This window comes from Meleagris gallopavo, unplaced genomic scaffold (assembly GCF_905368555.1).
Source record: "Meleagris gallopavo unplaced genomic scaffold, MGAL_WU_HG_1.1 scaffold_4, whole genome shotgun sequence".
Taxonomy (NCBI): Eukaryota; Metazoa; Chordata; class Aves; order Galliformes; family Phasianidae; genus Meleagris; species Meleagris gallopavo.
Window position 1 is genome coordinate 16,744 of NW_028147018.1, and position 18,854 is coordinate 35,597.

Genomic DNA, 18,854 nt, shown 5'->3' on the forward strand with positions numbered 1-18,854 from the left:
TCTTTGTGCTGATGATTGCCTGTGTGGAAAATGAAGGTATTGTTTCTGCACTGAAACATTGAAAAGGGCAATCGATCTAAGGAATTAAGCTGTAACACGTCCTTGGAAACAGTTGATGTGGAAAGTAAGAATACCATATACGTCTTAGTAACGTATTTGAGAAACATAGTTCCCAACTTACCTAACAAATTCTTTCTCATAAAGCTGCAATAGATGTTAAATGTTCTAAACAAGGTGGGTATAGTGTTCTGAACTAGGAGACCCATGGTAAGGTTGTTCATTAGACCGGCAGAAGCGAAATACATGTAAGAAACTTTCAAGGAGTCAGGGCTTTACACGAGGCAGAGCTGTCCCACTCTGTGGGAATGTGAGGATGCCGTGTGCAGGCTCCAAGATACTCCCCTCCATCCTCCTTCCGAGCTTATCTCCATGCTAGGACAGACGGATGACCAGAACAATGACCAGTGTAGAAGGGGCACAAGTGTTAGGGGGGTAATTAAACAATTAAGAGGCCATGTTTATGTTTCTGTTGTCAAACAGACACCCGAAAGTTACGACCAAATGTTTGTTAAGAAAGCGATGGTTAGAAGGCAATTAACCAATCAAGATATTTGGGTGTGGGCGGCAAAGATTTGTGTTTACTTGGTATTTGTATGATGAGTGAAGCGTCGTGAAAGAGTGTGAACCTGCAGTACTCAGCCAGTGAGGAACCAGGGCAGAAAGAGATCAGCGTCGGGCAATAGGGGATAAAAGATGGAGCACTGTTTTCTGAGTGCTGTCCTGCTTGCGGGAGGCCCGCCATTGCAATTGCGAATAAAATCTGCTTTATCAGAGAAACCGTCCCGGAAAAATTATTTGGATATTTCCAACACTGCCCACAATGTCCGTGTGAAATGTCTCATCCCTCTTGGAAGGCTGCGAGGAAAGCGAATCTCTGGGATCCCACAAACAAAGCACTCCCTGCCCGGCAGGGTCACGGGAGCCATGGAGTCACAACAGTGACGCAGAGGATGGATGCCGGGTCATTTATTGGGTGTTCCAACAAGGAATCAACGACTTCCAGCCAAAACGAAGCAACTTTCTGACAACGGGCTTTCAACGTTACAGGTAGAGCCCTTTGGAACAGGACTTGTTTCCGCATCACCTGCTTGAAAATCGATTCAGGCGACGGCCACTAAAGGAAAACAAGTAATAGTACATTGAGAGCAAAGAAAAGAGAAAGCAGAGAGGGGTCAGCACTCCCAGACAGGCCGGGCAGCAGGCTGCCGGTGCCAGCGTCACAATGGGCAGCAGCCAGCACCGGCCACGCTGTCATCGCGTCGCCATGGTGACGTTTGTGACACGGGCACCCGGGAGGGGTATAAAGGCAGAGCGCGGCGGTGGGTCCCGCATCCTGAAGGAGCATCTGGCAGAGAGCAGACGCATCTGAAGGATGAGCTCCGGCATGGCTGTCGCCAACAAGGAGCGACCCGCCAGCGCGAGGCGGAACAGGAGGAGCGAGGTTAGCCCCGCAGCGGGGCGTGCCTCCAGTCCCACATGCACCGACACCAAAGGTACACGGGTCCACGGCCAGCACAGGAGCGGTGCTGCAGCCAACCTTGGCACGGAGACGGCACTTTCCATCTGCCGCCTGGCTCCCGCCTGGCAGCGGTAGTGGTGCCGGGAACTGGCAGATGCAGAGTGTGACCTGCTTTTCCTTTGCCCTCCAGAGCGAGTTGCCGTCTGGGATGCGGTGGCCGCCTACGTACAGGAGCAGCTCCTGGGGCAGAAGGTGTGTTGGCTGTCGGGTTCCTCCTCTCCCTGTCCAGCTCAGCCTGGACTTCCTCCCAGTCTTCCCCTCCACACAAAGCAGGAAACTCCCCCCACGTTTCTCAGCTGGGCATCCCACGGCCTTCCTGCAAATGCACGATCACTTGTGCTGGGCACTGCCGTGTCTCACGGCTGATCCCGCTCTCTGGAAGCCTCTGGATCCCATGAGGCTGCTTCTGCCCCGCCTGCTGTGCTGCATCTGGGAGGCGAGGGGAAGAAGAGGACCGTGCAGCCCCCTCCCAAAGTCATTCGCGATGCCATGGCTCGTGCCTCTGAACAGGGGGAGAGGGCTCCTGAGCTCTGTCCCTACCTTGGAGCCCCTGCGGCTCTTCCTCCAGCCGTCCCATAACCCTTCCGCCCTTCCTTTCTCTTCCACTTGCAGGGGGTTTGGATTCCCACCTTCGGCTCCTTTGACACCGTCTCCAAAGACATCCGGACCGAGGATGGGACCGTGACTCTGCGGTGGCCCGTGTTTCACCTGGCCTCAAACCTCATAGCCACGCACCACCTCAAGCCCCGCAGGGAGTCCCTGCCAGGTAGGAGGGGGGATTCAACTTCTGCTGGCTTCGTGGACAGGGCAAACGGCCACCGCCTCCATTGCCAAAAGCAAACCTCCCCCGCTGAGGAGCCCGTCCAAACGTGGCGCCGTTCTGGCTGATGTCTACCAGAAGCACTTCTAGGGAAGCACCTGCAGAAAATCAACCGTATCATCAACTCTGTCCCTCGCATTTTTTCAGTCCTTAGGAAGATGGAGCCCATGAAATACAGCAAGGCGGCCGCAGCTGCCTCTCTGAGCTGGGCGACACTCAGGACCGGCATCCAGAGCACCGTGGCCCTGATCTCCGGCTGTCTGCAGAATGGGGAGAACGTTGCTGTTGTCCTAAAAGACATCGGCGTGCTCCTCATAGACGGACTGACCTTCCAAATGAAATTCTTCTTTGACTTCCTGGAGCAGCTGTCAGGGAAAGAGAAATTCAGAAGAGCTACTTTCAAGGTGAGCTGCAGTTTCTCCATGGCCCAGGCAGATCCGTGAGCCTTGCTGTGCCCGCACACGGCCCACCAGGACCTGGCAGCTCCTCGGGCCGTGCAGGTGCTGTGCTGCTGTTAGCTCTCCGTGCCTTGGGCTCCTCGTGTCCCCAGTGCCTCAGCCGTGACGAGGACGTCCCACATCCTCCCCGTTTCTCCCCTGCAGGCCCCCTGGCTGCTGAACGTGGTGGTGTCTCGGGTGGCACCGGTGGCCTCCCTGGTGCACTCTGGCTGCCTTGTCGTCTTTCCCACGTGAGTACGGTGGTGGCTGTGGCTGCTGCTTGATGCAGCTGCTCAGCTCTCGTTCCGGAGCGCTTGTTCCTTGTGTCCATGACTGTCCTGCCCATCAGCATATGTCATAGAATCCTAGAATGATTTGAGCTGGAAGGAACCCCAGCTGGAAGGGGCACCCAGTCCCATTCCCCTGCAGGGAACAGGGACACCTACCCCCAGATGAGGCTGCTCTGAGCCTGGTCCAGCCCGACCTCGAATGCCCGTCTGGGCACCCACCACCTCTCTGGGCAAGATGTTCCGGTGCCTCGCCACCCTTCTGTCAAAAACTTCTTCCTTATACCCAATCTCAGTCTTCCCTCCTGCCCTTTGAAACTATTTCCCCCTCACCTATCCCGACTGACCCTGCTCAAGACTTGAGAACGTAGTGTGCTTAATGCAGCATGAAAATAGGCCTGGTAGCAGTCCAGCAGAGAGAGCAACAAGGATTGCTGGAGCGCAGCATCACACCGGTCGTTGTCTTCTCCTTGCGTGCAGGTTTCAAATGGAGTTTGCACCCAGACCACCACCCGCAATACGCCGCAAGTCTTCAGGAAGCATCTCTGGTCAGGAGACGCCAAAGAAAGAAGCCACTTTGCCACCTCTTGACCAGGGCAAGAAAGGTAAAACAGCTGCCAGTTCCTTTCCGCGGCACGGGCAACATACTTGAGATGGGAAATCCCCTGCTGACCATCAGCCTTGTGAGTGAGCTAAAGGGCTGATGGTGAATCTCCTCTGCCTTCCCCATTCCAGTGAGATTTGCTGGCCGTCCAACCTTCATCAAACGGTTGAGCACAGACAGCATTGATGGAGGACACTTCAGACGGATAAGGAGCTTACTGCTGAAGGAGAGCTCCACGTCCAGGTGAGGCTGGAGGCTCCGGGCTGGGATGTGACCCAACGAGAGCCCATTCCCCAACCCCAAAGGGTCACTGTTTGTGGCCGCCCAACAGTGCAGAACGCAGCACCTACCGTGCGGGGATGGGGGACGCCAGGAGCCCCCCAGCTCACACGGCTGGCCCCTCTGTGCATCTCAGGAGAGCCACGGGGCAGCCGCTGAGCAGTCAGTGGGGAGGGCTGCGCTGCACCGAGGCTCCTGGCTCAGGCTTGCAGCATGCGGCCCCCAAGCCATCAGCCACTCACGCGGACCCCTCCCGCTCTGTCCTTTCAGTCTGCTGCCAGCGATCCAGAGAGTGCCTGTAGACCAGGAGCAGCCGGTGAGCTGCCAGCTGCAGGGGGAGGCAGGAACATCAAGCCAACAAGACCTGCGCCGAGCACCGGGAACCAAACACGTGAGCTTCCTTGATGAAGAACTGGGGGCAGAAAAAGCTCATTGTGACGGTGCGGCGCGAATATTGCAGACAGCCAAGGCCTCACCCCATCAGATCTCCTTGAGGCCAACAACACCTGTCCGAAGAGATTCAATATCTTCCTCAAGGGCTGAGTCTGCGGAGCCTCAAGGCAGACCATCCAGGCTCCCACTGGCATGCGACTCAGTGAAACTTCTCCGCAAGAGGGCAAGGAAGACCAGGCCTGTGCAGGAAACACCAGAGCACATGGCAGCGCCACCACTTCGTGGTGCGTGCAGCCTGCCTGAGGAGTCTTCCAGCAACCGCTCTGGATCGCTGCCACCCATAAACGAAGAAAACGGGGTCTCCCAGATGTCAGTCTCCGAAGACCAAAGCCCCACCCCGCAGGAAGGGCACACCCTACCCACACTGATGTGGGCATGGGGTGCCCAGGACAGGCAGAACTCAACTGGAGGCTGCAAAACAGATGCATGAATCCCATCTGCATCATATCCAATACAAAACCAGGCTGCCCAGGGCCCCATCCAGCCTCGCCTTGAACACCTCCAGGGACGGACGGGGCATCCACAACCTCTCTGGACAGCTGCTTCCAGCATCTCACCACTCTCTCTGGAAAGAACAATCCCATCTTCAATCCATCTTCAATCCCATCTTCAACTCAAAACCATTTCCCCTTGGCCTGACGTTAGCTACACTATCGAAGAATTGGCTCCCCTCCTGTTTGTAGGCTCCCTTTATGTACTGGAAGGCTGCAGTCACCCCGCTGCCTTCCCTTCTCCAGGCCAAACAAGGAGATCTAGAGTGAAATGAAGAGGGGCAAAAGTGTCAATAAAGCCTTATCATGGGCCTAGCCTTTAAACATCTCCAGAATGCCTGGGACAGTGTCATTGCGTCTTGTTACGCCAGCTCTTCTGCTGGTGGAGGGAGAAAGAATTGTGAGAGGGCATCAGAGCGTCTCACGATGCTTTACTTGATGCCAAAGGAAATCCAGCGTCTCTTTTGTCTTAGCTGGATCACAAGCCAGTTGGCTTTTGACCTGGCAGGGCTCCCCAGCTGGCCGCCTTTTTGCTATTGGCCTGGCAGGGTTTCTGGATGGCCATCCGGCTTTTTTCCTGCTAGTGTCCCCACGGTTGGCCAGCCGTTGGCCTGGCCGGGGCTCCCAGGCCGGCTGCAAAACGTGTGACCTTCCCTGGTGAAGCACAGGGAGCAGAAAAAGCCCATTGTGAGGGTGCCGTGCCCAAATTGCAGAAAGCCAAGGCCTCATGCCCTCAGGTCACCTTGAGGCCAACAACAGCTTTCATAAACGATACAAGCAGATCTTCCTCAAGGGCTGAGTCCTGTCTACTCAGCCTCAAGGCAGACCATCCAGGCTCCCACTGGCATGTGACTCAGTGAAACTTCTCAGGCAGAGGCCAAGGAAGATGGGGCCAGTGCAGGAAGCACCGGAGCAGATGGCAGCATCAGCACTTGGTGTGAGACAGCCTGCCTGAAGAGTCTTCCGCCAACACGTCTGGATTGCTGTCACCCATAAGGAAAGAAATGGGGTCTCCCAAGTGTCGGCCTCTGAAGACCAAAGCCCCAGCCCACAGGAAGGCACATCCTACCCACGCCTTGGTCCAGCTGGCCAGCCAACTTTTGACCTGCCAGGGTCCCCACATTCATGCCGGCCAGCTTTTGTCCTGGCACAGGCCCCCGGCTGGCCAGGAGGCTTTTGGTTTGGCAGCTCTCCTTGGTTGGCCGGGAGGCTTCTGGCCAGGCAAAGCTACCCGGCTCAGTCAGCTGGATGGCTTTTGTCCTGTCAGGCCTTTCCCCCAGCTATCGGCCTGGCAGGGCACCCGCAGGCAGCTGGGATGCTCCTAACCAGGCAGGATTACCTAGAGCAGCCGGCCAACCGGCTTTTAACCCTGCAGGGCCCCCGGGCCGGCCAGCTGGCTTTTAACCTGGCAGGACCTCCCAGGCCGGCCGGGAGTCTTCTGGCCTGGCAGGGCTTGCCTCGGCCAGCTGGCCAGCCTGCCAGCCAGCTATGGGCCCGGCAGGGTCTCTGGACGGCTTTTTTCCTGGTAGGTCCCCCTGGTTGGCTGCCTATTGGCCTGGCCGGGCCTCCCAGGCCGGCTGGGATGCTTCTGGCCTGGCTGGACTACCCAGCCAGGTCCCTGGCAGGTCCCCCCCAACCGGCACGGAGGCGCTTGGCCTGGCAGAGCTACCCGGGCCGGCCTGAGTCCAGGTCTGAGCCCAGCCTGCGCATGGAGCCTCAAGGCAGACCAACCAGGCTGCCACTTCTGGCACGGTAGCCACGAGGGATCTGCTCTGGCAGGGCTACCGGGGCCGGCCAGCCAGCCGGCCTTCGGCCTTTCAGTGCCTTCCCGACCGGCCGGCCGGCTCCTAGCCTGGCAGGGCCCCCGGCCGGCCTGGAGGACTCTGGAGATGCAGAGCCACGTGGGCCAGCCGGCCGGCCGCCTTTCGCCTGGCAGGGCTCCCCTGAACGGCCAGCCGGCTTTCGGCCTGGCCCAACTGGCCGGCCAGGAGGCTTCAGGCCTTGTAAGGGTTCCCCAGCCAGTCGGCCAGCTTTTCCAAAGACTCAGGATCTCCCTCAAGGGCTGAGTGCAGCCGCTCCACGCAGCCCCAAGGCAGAGCATCCCGGCTGCCACATCTGGCTTTGGATCGCTCCAACTTCTCAGGCAGAGGGCTCAGAAGATCAGGCCTGGCAGGGCTCACCCAACCAGCCAGTTTAGGCCCGGCAGGCCTAAACTCATGAGACCTGGTTCTGCTGTGGAGAACAGGTGGAAGCAGTTCACTTGTCTGGCTGAGGCCTGGAGCCTACTTCCACCCCTCCCGCACCTCACTTCAGGCCTGGCTGCCCCCTGTCAGGGCTCTCTGCATGGAGGTGTGTTCTTTTTTGGTGCTCTGTGTGCCATCCTGATCTTCAGGATGGGCTGAGCACTTTTGTCTCTGCTTTCTGGATTGAGTTCTTTTTTTCTGATTTGAGTTCTGCCGGGAAGCGGCAGATGCAGAGTGTGACCTGCTTTTCCTTTGCCCTCCAGAGCGAGTTGCCGTCTGGGATGCGGTGGCCGCCTACGTACGGGAGCAGCTCCTGGGGCAGAAGGTGTGTTGGCTGTCGGGTTCCTCCTCTCCCTGTCCAGCTCAGCCTGGACTTCCTCCCAGTCTTCCCCTCCACACAAAGCAGGAAACTCCCCCCACGTTTCTCAGCTGGGCATCCCACGGCCTTCCTGCAAATGCACGATCACTTGTGCTGGGCACTGCCGTGTCTCACGGCTGATCCCGCTCTCTGGAAGCCTCTGGATCCCATGAGGCTGCTTCTGCCCCGCCTGCTGTGCTGCATCTGGGAGGCGAGGGGAAGGAGAGGACCGTGCAGCCCCCTCCCAAAGTCATTCGCGATGCCATGGCTCGTGCCTCTGAACAGGGGGAGAGGGCTCCTGAGCTCTGTCCCTACCTTGGAGCCCCTGCGGCTCTTCCTCCAGCCGTCCCATAACCCTTCCGCCCTTCCTTTCTCTTCCACTTGCAGGGGGTTTGGATTCCCACCTTCGGCTCCTTTGACACCGTCTCCAAAGACATCCGGACCGAGGATGGGACCGTGACTCTGCGGTGGCCCGTGTTTCACCTGGCCTCAAACCTCATAGCCTCATAGCACCACCTCAAGCCCCGCAGGGAGTCCCTGCCAGGTAGGAGGGGGGATTCAGCTTTTGCTGGCTTCGTGGACAGGGCAAACGGCCACCGCCTCCATTGCCAAAAGCAAACCTCCCCCGCTGAGGAGCCCGTCCAAACGTGGCGCCGTTCTGGCTGATGTCCACCAGAAGCACCTGACCTGGCAGGGCCCCCCAGCTGGCCAGCTTTTTGCTTGGCTGGATCTCCCGGACCGGCCGGGAGGATTCTGGCCTGGCAATTCTAACCAGGTCAGACGACTGGATGGCTTTGGGCCTGTCAGGCCTTCCCCGTTTGTCTGGCCAGCCAGCTATTGGCCTGGCAGGGCCCCCCGGCTGTCTGGGATGCTTCTAACAGGCAGGATCACCCAGACCAGCCAGCAACTCAGCTTTTAACCGTGCAGGTCTTCCCTGGCTGACAATCTGGCTTTTAACCTGGCAGAGCCCCCAGGCCGGCTGGGAGTTTTCTGGCTTGGCAGGGCTGTCCGAGTCAGTCAGCTTGCCAGCTTTTGGCCTGGCAGGGCTTCCAAGGCCAGCTGGCCAGCCAGCTATTGCCTGGCAGGGTCTCTAGCCGACCAGCTGGCTTTTTTCCTGCTAGGGTCCCCCTTGTTGGTTGGGTATTGGCATGGCCAGGGCTCCCAGGCCAGCTGGGATGCTTCTGGCTCGGCAGGGCTACCCAGGTCAGTCGGCCGGCTGGCTTTTGGCCTGTCAGGGCCCCCCCACCTAGCAGAGAATCTTCTGGCCTGGCGGGGCTTCCTTGGCAGGGTCAGTTGACTGGAAAGCTTTTGTCCTGGCAGGGCATCCTCGGCCGGCTGGCCCGCCCCCTGGCAGGGTCTTTGGCGGGCCAGCCGGCTTTTTTCCTGATAGTGTACCCACGGTTGGCCAGCTATTGGACTGGCCGGGGCTCCCAGGCCGGCTGCAAAACATGTGAGCTTCCCTGGCGAAGAACAGGGAGCAGAAAAAGCCCATCGTGAGGGGGCCATGCCCAAACTGCTGAAAGCCAAGGCCTCACCAACAACAGCTCTCAGAAGAGATTCAAGAAGATCTTCCTCAAGGGCTGAGTCTACGGAGCCTCAAGGCAGACCATCCAGGCTCCCACTGGCATGCGACTCAGTGAAACATCTCCGCAAGAGGGCAAGGAAGATTAGGCCACTGCAGGAAGCACCGGAGCAGATGGCAGCGTCACCACTTGGTGCTGAGTGCAGCCTGCCTGAGGAGTCTTCCATCAACCGCTCTGGATCGCTGCCACTCATAAAGGAAGAAACGCGGTCTCCAAGTGTCAGCCTCCAAACTCCAAAGCCCCTCCCCGCAGCAAGGGCACATCCTGCCCACGCCTTGGTCCAGCTGCCCAGAAGGCTTTTGACCTGGCAGGGTCCCCACGTGCTGGTCGGCCAACTTTTGGCCTGGTACAGCCCCCTCAGCAGCCAGGAGACTTTTGGCCTGGCAGGGCCTGAAGGGCCACCGGTTTTAAACATCACAGGGTCCCCCCGGGCTCCCAGTTGGCCAGCTTTTGGCCCGGTAGCGTCCGCTGGGCCGGCTGGCCAGCCTTTGGCCCGTCACGGCCCTGCCAAGCTTATGGCCTGGCTGGGACCCTGGCTTTTGGCCTAGTATGTCCTCCCGGCCAGCCGGGAGACTTCTGGCCTGGCATGGCTACTTGGGGACGCCAGCCAGAAGGCTTGTCACCCGGCAGGGGCTCCCCAACTGGCCAGCCAGCTTTTAACCTGGCAGGGCCATCTGGGCCAGCCAGCTGGCTTTTGGTCTGGCAGGGGCCCACCGACCACCTATCCAGCATTCATCAAGGCTCAGAGATCTTTCCCAGGGCTGAGTCCACGGAGTCCCAAGGCAGAACACGCAGGCTGAAACTTCTGGCTTCCGAATCACTGAAACTTTTCAGGCAGAGGGCTAAGAAGATTAGGCCTGGCAGGGCCCCCCCAGCCGGCTGGCTTTTCCCCTGGCAGGGACTCCCTGGCCTGCCGGGAGGCTTCTGGAATGGCAGGGCTACAAGAGCTGGCCGGCCGGCCGGCTTCTGGCCTGGCAGGGCCCCACAGGCCGGCCTGTAGGGTTCTGGCATGGCAGGGCCACCCTGACTGGCAGTGCAGCTTCTGGCCGGGGAGGGACCTTCTGACCGGCCAACCAGATTGTGGCTTGGCAGGGCCACCCGGCCGGACTGCAGGGTTCTGGCATAGCTGGGCTACCCTGGTCAGTTGGCTGGACGGCTTTTGGGCAGGCAGGGCTCCCCACTTTGGCTGGCCAGCCAGCTATTGTCCTGGCAGGCACCCCCGTCCAGCTGGGAGGCTTCTGGCCAGGCAGGATCACCCAGGCCAGTCGGCAACTTTTAACCCTGCAGGGCCCCATGCCCGGCCAGCAGGCTTTTAAGCTGGCAGGGACCCCCAGGCCGGCTGGGATGCTTCTGGCCTGGCAGGGCTACCCGGGTCAGTCGGCTTGCCAGCTTTTGGCCTGGCACAGCTTCCTCGGCCGGCTGCCCAGCCAGCTATTGGCCTGGCAGGGTATACCTGGCTGGCCAGCCGGCGTTTTTCCTGGTAGGGTCCCCCTGCTTGGTTGGCTGTTGGCCTGGCCGGGCCTCCCACGCCAGCTGGGAGTCTTCTGGCTTGGCAGGGCTAGACTGGTCAGTCAGCCTGACATCTTTTGGCCTGGCAGGGTCCCCCTGGCCCGCCAGCCGGCTTTTTGGAAGCAGGGCCCCAAAGGCCAAACGTCCAGCTGTCTTTTGCCTTGGCAGGCCCGCCCACCAGCCGGGAGTCTTCTGGCATGGCAAAGCTACCCGGGTCAGCTGGCTGGACGGCTTTGGGCCTGGAAGAGCCATGTGGCTTTTAACTTAGCAGGGACCTCCTGTCAGGCATTTGCCCAGCTTTTGCCCTGGCAGTGCCCGCTGGTCTAGCAGGGCTAGACTGGTCAGTCTGCCTGACATCTTTTGGCCTGGCAGGAAGGGAGAGCCCCTGAAATACTGCAAGGCGGCCGCAGCTGCCTCTCTGAGCTGGGAGACACTCAGGACCGGCATCCAAAGCACCATGGCCCCGCTCTCCGGCTGCCTGCAGAATGGGGAGAACGTTGTTGTGCTCCTAAAGGTGTCGGGGAAAGAGAAATTCAGAAGAGCTGCTTTCAAGGTGAGCAGCAGTTTCTCCTTGGCCCAGGCAGAGCCGTGAACCTTGCTGTGCCCGCACACGGCCCACCAGGACCTGGCAGCTCCTCGGGCCGTGCAGGTGCTGTGCTGCTGTCAGCTCTCCCTGCCTTGGGCTCCTCGTGTCCCCAGTGCCTCAGCCGTGACGAGGATGTCCCACATCCTCCCCGTTTCTCCCCTGCAGGCCCCCTGGCTGCTGGACATGGTGGTGTCCCGGGTGGCACCTGTGGCCTTCCTGACACTCTCTGTATTGCTGCCACCCATAAAGGAAGAAACGGGGTCACCCAAGAGTCAGTCTCTGAAGACCAAAGCCCCATCCCACAGGAAGGGCACACCCTACCCACACTGATGTGGGCATGGGGTGCCCAGGACAGGCAGAACTCAACTGGAGGTTGCAAAACAGATGCATGAATCCCATCTGCATCATATCCAATACAAAACCAGGCTGCCCAGGGCCCCATCCAGCCTCGCTTTAAACACCTCCAGGGATGGACGGGGCATCCACAACCTCTCTGGGCAGCCGATTCCAGCATCTCACCACTCTCTCTGGAAAGAACAATCCCATCTGACATCGCATCTTCAACTCAAAACCACTTCCCTTGGCCTGACGTGAGCTACACTATCAAAGAGTTGACTCCCCTCCTGTTTGCAGGCTCCTTTTATGTACTGGAAGGCTGCAGTGAGGTCACCCCGCTGCCTTCCCTTCTCCAGGCCAAACAAGGAGATCTAGAGTGAAATGTAGAGGGGCAAAAGTGTCAATAAAGCCTTATCATGGGCCTAGCCTTTAAACATGTCCAGAATGCCTGGGACAGTGTCATTGCGTCTTGTTACGCCAGCTCTTTTGCTGGTGGAGGGAGAAAGAATTGTGAGAGGGCATCAGAGCGTCTCACGATGCTTTACTTGATGCCAAAGGAAATCCAGCGTCTCTTTTGTCTTAGCTGGATCACAAGCCCGTTGGCCTTTGACCTGGCAGGGCCCCCCAGCTGGCCGCCTTTTTGCTTGGCTGGGTCCCCCCGGCCAGCCAGCTATTGGCCTGGCAGGGTTTCTGGATGGCCATCCGGCTTTTTTCCTGCTAGTGTCCCCATGGTTGGCCAGCCGTTGGCCTGGCCGGGGCTCCCAGGCTGGCTGCAAAACGTGTGACCTTCCCTGGTGAAGCACAGGGAGCAGAAGAAGCCCATCGTGAGGGTGCCGTGCCCAAATTGCAGAAAGCCAAGGCCTCATGCTCTCAGGTCACCTTGAGGCCAACAACAGCTTTCATAAACGATACAAGTAGATCTTCCTCAAGGGCTGAGTCCTGTCTACTCAGCCGCAAGGCAGACCATCCAGGCTCCCACTGGCATATGACTCAGTGAAACTTCTCAGGCAGAGGCCAAGGAAGATGGGGCCAGTGCAGGAAGCACCGGAGCAGATGGCAGCATCAGCACTTGGTGTGAGACAGCCTGCCTGAGGAGTCTTCCGCCAACACATCTGGATTGCTGCCACCCATAAGGAAAGAAATGGGGTCTCCCAAGTGTCGGCCTCTGAAGACCAAAGCCCCAGCCCACAGGAAGGCACATCCTACCCACGCCTTGGTCCAGCTGGCCAGCCAACTTTTGACCTGCCAGGGTCCCCACATTCATGCCGGCCAGCTTTTGTCCTGGCACAGGCCCCCAGCTGGCCAGGGGCTTTTGGTTTGGCAGCTCTCCTTGGTTGGCCGGGAGGCTTCTGGCCAGGCAAAGCAACCCGGCTCAGTCAGCTGGATGGCTTTTGTCCTGTCAGGCCTTTCCCCCAGCTATCGGCCTGGCAGGGCACCCGCAGGCAGCTGGGATGCTCCTAACCAGGCAGGATTACCTAGAGCAGCCGGCCAACCGGCTTTTAACCCTGCAGGGCCCCCGGGCCGGCCAGCTGGCTTTTAACCTGGCAGGACCTCCCAAGCCGGCCGGGAGTCTTCTGGCCTGGCAGGGCATGCTCGGCCAGCTGGCCAGCCTGCCAGCCAGCTATGGGCCCGGCAGGGTCTCTGGACGGCTTTTTTCCTGGTAGGTCCCCCTGGTTGGCTGCCTATTGGCCTGGCCGGGCCTCCCAGGCCGGCTGGGATGCTTCTGGCCTGGCTGGACTACCCAGCCAGGTCCCTGGCAGGTCCCCCCCAACCGGCACGGAGGCGTTGGGCCTGGCAGGGCTACCCGGGCCGGCCTGAGTCCAGGTCTGAGCCCAGCCTGCGCACGGAGCCTCAAGGCAGACCAACCAGGCTGCCACTTCTGGCACGGTAGCCACGAGGGATCTGCTCTGGCAGGGCTACCGGGGCCGGCCAGCCAGCCGGCCTTCGGCCTTTCAGTGCCTTCCCGACCGGCCGGCCGGCTCCTAGCCTGGCAGGGCCTCCCGGCCGGCCTGGAGGGCTCTGAAGATGCAGAGCTACGTGGGCCAGCCGGCCGGCCGCCTTTCGCCTGGCAGGGCTCCCCTGAACGGCCAGCCGGCTTTCGGCCTGGCCCAACTGGCCGGCCAGGAGGCTTCGGGCCTTGTAAGGGTTCCCCAGCCAGTCGGCCAGCTTTTCCAAAGACTCAGGATCTCCCTCAAGAGCTGAGTGCAGCCGCTCCACGCAGCCCCAAGGCAGAGCATCCCGGCTGCCACATCTGGCTTTGGATCGCTCCAACTTCTCAGGCAGAGGGCTCAGAAGATCAGGCCTGGCAGGGCTCACCCAACCAGCCAGTTTAGGCCCGGCAGGCCTAAACTCATGAGACCTGATTCTGCTGTGGAGAACAGGTGGAAGCAGTTCACTTGTCTGGCTGAGGCCTGGAGCCTGCTTCCACCCCTCCCGCACCTCACTTCAGGCCTGGCTGCCCCCTGTCAGGGCTCTCTGCATGGAGGCGTGTTCTTTTTTGGTGCTCTGTGTGCCATCCTGATCTTCAGGATGGGTTGAGCACTTTTGTCTCTGCTTTCTGGATTGAGTTCTTTTTTTCTGATTTGAGTTCTGCTGGGAAGCGGCAGATGCAGAGTGTGACCTGCTTTTCCTTTGCCCTCCAGAGCGAGTTGCCGTCTGGGATGCGGTGGCCGCCTACGTACGGGAGCAGCTCCTGGGGCAGAAGGTGTGTTGGCTGTCGGGTTCCTCCTCTCCCTGTCCAGCTCAGCCTGGACTTCCTCCCAGTCTTCCCCTCCACACAAAGCAGGAAACTCCCCCCACGTTTCTCAGCTGGGCATCCCACGGCCTTCCTGCAAATGCACGATCACTTGTGCTGGGCACTGCCGTGTCTCACGGCTGATCCCGCTCTCTGGAAGCCTCTGGATCCCATGAGGCTGCTTCTGCCCCGCCTGCTGTGCTGCATCTGGGAGGCGAGGGGAAGGAGAGGACCGTGCAGCCCCCTCCCAAAGTCATTCGCGATGCCACGGCTCGTACCTCTGAACAGGGGGAGAGGGCTCCTGAGCTCTGTCCCTACCTTGGAGCCCCTGCGGCTCTTCCTCCAGCCGTCCCATAACCCTTCCGCCCTTCCTTTCTCTTCCACTTGCAGGGGGTTTGGATTCCCACCTTCGGCTCCTTTGACACCGTCTCCAAAGACATCCGGACCGAGGATGGGACCGTGACTCTGCGGTGGCCCGTGTTTCACCTGGCCTCAAACCTCATAGCCTCGCACCACCTCAAGCCCCGCAGGGAGTCCCTGCCAGGTAGGAGGGGGGATTCAGCTTTTGCTGGCTTCGTGGACAGGGCAAACGGCCACCGCCTCCATTGCCAAAAGCAAACCTCCCCCGCTGAGGAGCCCGTCCAAATGTGGCGCCGTTCTGGCTGATGTCCACCAGAAGCACCTGACCTGGCAGGGCCCCCCAGCTGGACAGCTTTTTGCTTGGCTGGGTCTCCCGGACCGGCCGGGAGGATTCTGGCCTGGCAATTCTAACCAGGTCAGACGACTGGATGGCTTTGGGCCTGTCAGGCCTTCCCCGTTTGTCTGGCCAGCCAGCTATTGCCTGGCAGGGTCTCTAGCCGACCAGCTGGCTTTTTTCCTGCTAGGGTCCCCCTGGTTGGTTGGGTATTGGCATGGCCAGGGCTCCCAGGCCAGCTGGGATGCTTCTGGCTCGGCAGGGCTACCCAGGTCAGTCGGCCGGCTGGCTTTTGGCCTGTCAGGGCCCCCCCACCTAGCAGAGAATCTTCTGGCCTGGCGGGGCTTCCTTGGCAGGGTCAGTTGACTGGAAAGCTTTTGTCCTGGCAGGGCATCCTCGGCCGGCTGGCCCGCCCCCTGGCAGGGTCTTTGGCGGGCCAGCCGGCTTTTTTCCTGATAGTGTACCCACGGTTGGCCAGCTATTGGACTGGCCGGGGCTCCCAGGCCGGCTGCAAAACATGTGAGCTTCCCTGGCGAAGAACAGGGAGCAGAAAAAGCCCATCGTGAGGGGGCCATGCCCAAACTGCTGAAAGCCAAGGCCTCACCACCAACAGCTCTCAGAAGAGATTCAAGAAGATCTTCCTCAAGGCCTGAGTCTACGGAGCCTCAAGGCAGACCATCCAGGCTCCCACTGGCATGCGACTCAGTGAAACATCTCCGCAAGAGGGCAAGGAAGATTAGGCCACTGCAGGAAGCACCGGAGCAGATGGCAGCGTCACCACTTGGTGCTGAGTGCAGCCTGCCTGAGGAGTCTTCCATCAACCGCTCTGGATCGCTGCCACTCATAAAGGAAGAAACGCGGTCTCCAAGTGTCAGCCTCCAAACTCCAAAGCCCCTCCCCGCAGCAAGGGCACATCCTGCCCACGCCTTGGTCCAGCTGCCCAGAAGGCTTTTGACCTGGCAGGGTCCCCACGTGCTGGTCGGCCAACTTTTGGCCTGGTACAGCCCCCTCAGCAGCCAGGAGAATTTTGGCCTGGCAGGGCCTGAAGGGCCACCGGTTTTAAACATCACAGGGTCCCCCCGGGCTCCCAGTTGGCCAGCTTTTGGCCCGGTAGTGTCCGCTGGGCCGGCTGGCCAGCCTTTGGCCCGTCACGGCCCTGCCAAGCTTATGGCCTGGCTGGGACCCTGGCTTTTGGCCTAGTATGTCCTCCCGGCCAGCCGGGAGACTTCTGGCCTGGCATGGCTACTTGGGGACGCCAGCCATAAGGCTTGTCACCCGGCAGGGGCTCCCCAACTGGCCAGCCAGCTTTTAACCTGGCAGGGCCATCTGGGCCAGCCAGCTGGCTTTTGGTCTGGCAGGGCCCCACCGACCACCTATCCAGCATTCATCAAGGCTCGGAGATCTTTCCCAGGGCTGAGTCCACGGAGTCCCAAGGCAGAACACGCAGGCTGACACTTCTGGCTTCCGAATCACTGAAACTTTTCAGGCAGAGGGCTAAGAAGATTAGGCCTGGCAGGGCCCCCCCAGCCGGCTGGCTTTTCCCCTGGCAGGGACCCCCTGGCCTGCCGGGAGGCTTCTGGAATGGCAGGGCTACAAGAGCTGGCCGGCCGGCCGGCTTCTGGCCTGGCAGGGCCCCACAGGCCGGCCTGTAGGGTTCTGGCATGGCAGGGCCACCCTGACTGGCAGTGCAGCTTCTGGCCGGGGAGGGACCTTCTGACCGGCCAACCAGATTGTGGCTTGGCAGGGCCCCCCCGGCCGGACTGCAGGGTTCTGGCATAGCTGGGCTACCCTGGTCAGTTGGCTGGACGGCTTTTGGGCAGGCAGGGCTCCCCACTTTGGCTGGCCAGCCAGCTATTGTCCTGGCAGGCACCCCCGTCCAGCTGGGAGGCTTCTGGCCAGGCAGGATCACCCAGGCCAGTCGGCAACTTTTAACCCTGCAGGGCCCCATGCCCGGCCAGCAGGCTTTTAAGCTGGCAGGGACCCCCAGGCCGGCTGGGATGCTTCTGGCCTGGCAGGGCTACCCGGGTCAGTCGGCTTGCCAGCTGTCTTTTGCCTTGGCAGGCCCCCCACCAGCCGGGAGTCTTCTGGCATGGCAAAGCTACCCGGGTCAGCTGGCTGGACGGCTTTGGGCCTGGAAGAGCCATGTGGCTTTTAACTTAGCAGGGACCTCCTGTCAGGCATTTGCCCAGCTTTTGCCCTGGCAGTGCCCGCTGGTCTAGCAGGGCTAGACTGGTCAGTCTGCTTGACATCTTTTGGCCTGGCAGGAAGGGAGAGCCCCTGAAATACTGCAAGGCGGCCACAGCTGCCTCTCTGAGCTGGGAGACACTCAGGACCGGCATCCAAAGCACCGTGGCCCCGCTCTCCGGCTGCCTGCAGAATGGGGAGAACGTTGCCGTGCTCCTAAAGGACATCGGCGTGCTCCTCATTGACGGACTGGCCTTCCGAGTGAAATTCTTTGACTTCCTGGAGGGGCTGTCGGGGAAAGAGAAATTCAGAAGAGCTGCTTTCAAGGTGAGCAGCAGTTTCTCTGTGGCCCAGGCAGAGCCGTGAGCCTTGAGGCCAACAACAGCTTTCATAAACAATACAAGTAGATCTTCCTCAAGGGCTGAGTCCTGTCTACTCAGCCGCAAGGCAGACCATCCAGGCTCCCACTGGCATGTGACTCAATGAAACTTCTCAGGCAGAGGCCAAGGAAGATGGGGCCAGTGCAGGAAGCACCGGAGCAGATGGCAGCATCAGCACTTGGTGTGAGACAGCCTGCCTGAGGAGTCTTCCGCCAACACATCTGGATTGCTGCCACCCATAAGGAAAGAAATGGGGTCTCCCAAGTGTCGGCCTCTGAAGACCAAAACCCCAGCCCACAGGAAGGCACATCCTACCCACGCCTTGGTCCAGCTGGCCAGCCAACTTTTGACCTGCCAGGGTCCCCACATTCATGCCGGCCAGCTTTTGTCCTGGCACAGGCCCCCAGCTGGCCAGGGGGCTTTTGGTTTGGCAGCTCTCCTTGGTTGGCCGGGAGGCTTCTGGCCAGGCAAAGCAACCCGGCTCAGTCAGCTGGATGGCTTTTGTCCTGTCAGGCCTTTCCCCCAGCTATCGGCCTGGCAGGGCACTCGCAGGCAGCTGGGATGCTCCTAACCAGGCAGGATTACCTAGAGCAGCCGGCCAACCGGCTTTTAACCCTGCAGGGCCCCCGGGCCGGCCAGCTGGCTTTTAACCTGGCAGGACCTCCCAGGCCGGCCGGGAGTCTTCTGGCCTGGCAGGGCTTGCTCGGCCAGCTGGCCAGCCTGCCAGCCAGCTATGGGCCCGGCAGGGTCTCTGGACGGCTTTTTTCCTGGTAGGTCCCCCTGGTTGGCTGCCTATTGGCCTGGCCGGGCCTCCCAGGCCGGCTGGGAGCTTCTGGCCTGGCTGGACTACCCAGCCAGGTCCCTGGCAGGTCCCCCCCAACCGGCACGGAGGCGTTGGCCTGGCAGGGCTACCGGGCCGGCCTGAGTCCAGGTCTGAGCCCAGCCTGCGCACGGAGCCTCAAGGCAGACCAACCAGGCTGCCACTTCTGGCACGGTAGCCACGAGGGATCTGCTCTGGCAGGGCTACCGGGGCCGGCCAGCCAGCCGGCCTTCGGCCTTTCAGTGCCTCCTGACCGGCCGGCCGGCTCCTAGCCTGGCAGGGCCCCCGGCCGGCCTGGAGGGCTCTGGAGATGCAGAGCCACGTGGGCCAGCCGGCCGGCCGCCTTTCGCCTGGCAGGGCTCCCCTGAACGGCCAGCCGGCTTTCGGCCTGGCCCAACTGGCCGGCCAGGAGGCTTCGGGCCTTGTAAGGGTTCCCCAGCCAGTCGGCCAGCTTTTCCAAAGACTCAGGATCTCCCT

The 18,854-nt window shown here is 60.5% G+C and overlaps 2 protein-coding genes and 1 pseudogene across 2 annotated transcripts; all 3 read left to right on the forward strand.

Annotated features, from left to right (window-relative positions):
- Positions 1 to 1,432: 1,432 nt before the first annotated feature.
- On the forward strand, positions 1,433 to 4,889 carry LOC109364148 (uncharacterized). The gene is made up of 8 exons (XM_085215077.1): positions 1,433 to 1,553; positions 1,710 to 1,771; positions 2,192 to 2,345; positions 2,547 to 2,803; positions 3,002 to 3,087; positions 3,604 to 3,728; positions 3,859 to 3,970; positions 4,277 to 4,889. The coding sequence occupies exons 1-8, from the start codon at positions 1,433 to 1,435 to the stop codon at positions 4,887 to 4,889; spliced, it is 1,530 nt and encodes a 509-aa protein (XP_085071203.1).
- A 1,950-nt stretch (positions 4,890 to 6,839) lies between these two features.
- On the forward strand, positions 6,840 to 13,456 carry LOC146542001 (uncharacterized; annotated as a pseudogene).
- Positions 13,457 to 13,590: 134 nt separating this feature from the next.
- Positions 13,591 to 17,543, forward strand: LOC146542002 (coiled-coil domain-containing protein 81-like). Its single transcript, XM_085215078.1, has 4 exons — positions 13,591 to 13,704; positions 14,153 to 14,269; positions 14,690 to 14,843; positions 17,251 to 17,543. Exons 1-4 carry the CDS (start codon positions 13,591 to 13,593, stop codon positions 17,541 to 17,543), a joined length of 678 nt encoding a protein of 225 aa, XP_085071204.1.
- The last annotated feature ends 1,311 nt before the right edge of the window (positions 17,544 to 18,854 follow it).

What these genes read in the sequence shown, in the direction of transcription:
- LOC109364148 (XM_085215077.1), top strand. Translation starts at nt 1,433, where the DNA reads ATGAGCTCCGGCATGGCTGTCGCCAACAAGGAGCGACCCGCCAGCGCG. An exon ending in CACATGCACCGACACCAAAG is followed by an intron (nt 1,554 to 1,709) that starts GTACACGGGTCC and finishes TTTGCCCTCCAG; the next exon opens with AGCGAGTTGCCGTCTGGGAT. An exon ending in AAGGAGAGCTCCACGTCCAG is followed by an intron (nt 3,971 to 4,276) that starts GTGAGGCTGGAG and finishes CTGTCCTTTCAG; the next exon opens with TCTGCTGCCAGCGATCCAGA.
- LOC146542002 (XM_085215078.1), top strand. Translation starts at nt 13,591, where the DNA reads ATGCAGAGCTACGTGGGCCAGCCGGCCGGCCGCCTTTCGCCTGGCAGG. An exon ending in AGCAGCTCCTGGGGCAGAAG is followed by an intron (nt 14,270 to 14,689) that starts GTGTGTTGGCTG and finishes TTCCACTTGCAG; the next exon opens with GGGGTTTGGATTCCCACCTT. An exon ending in CCGCAGGGAGTCCCTGCCAG is followed by an intron (nt 14,844 to 17,250) that starts GTAGGAGGGGGG and finishes ACATCTTTTGGC; the next exon opens with CTGGCAGGAAGGGAGAGCCC.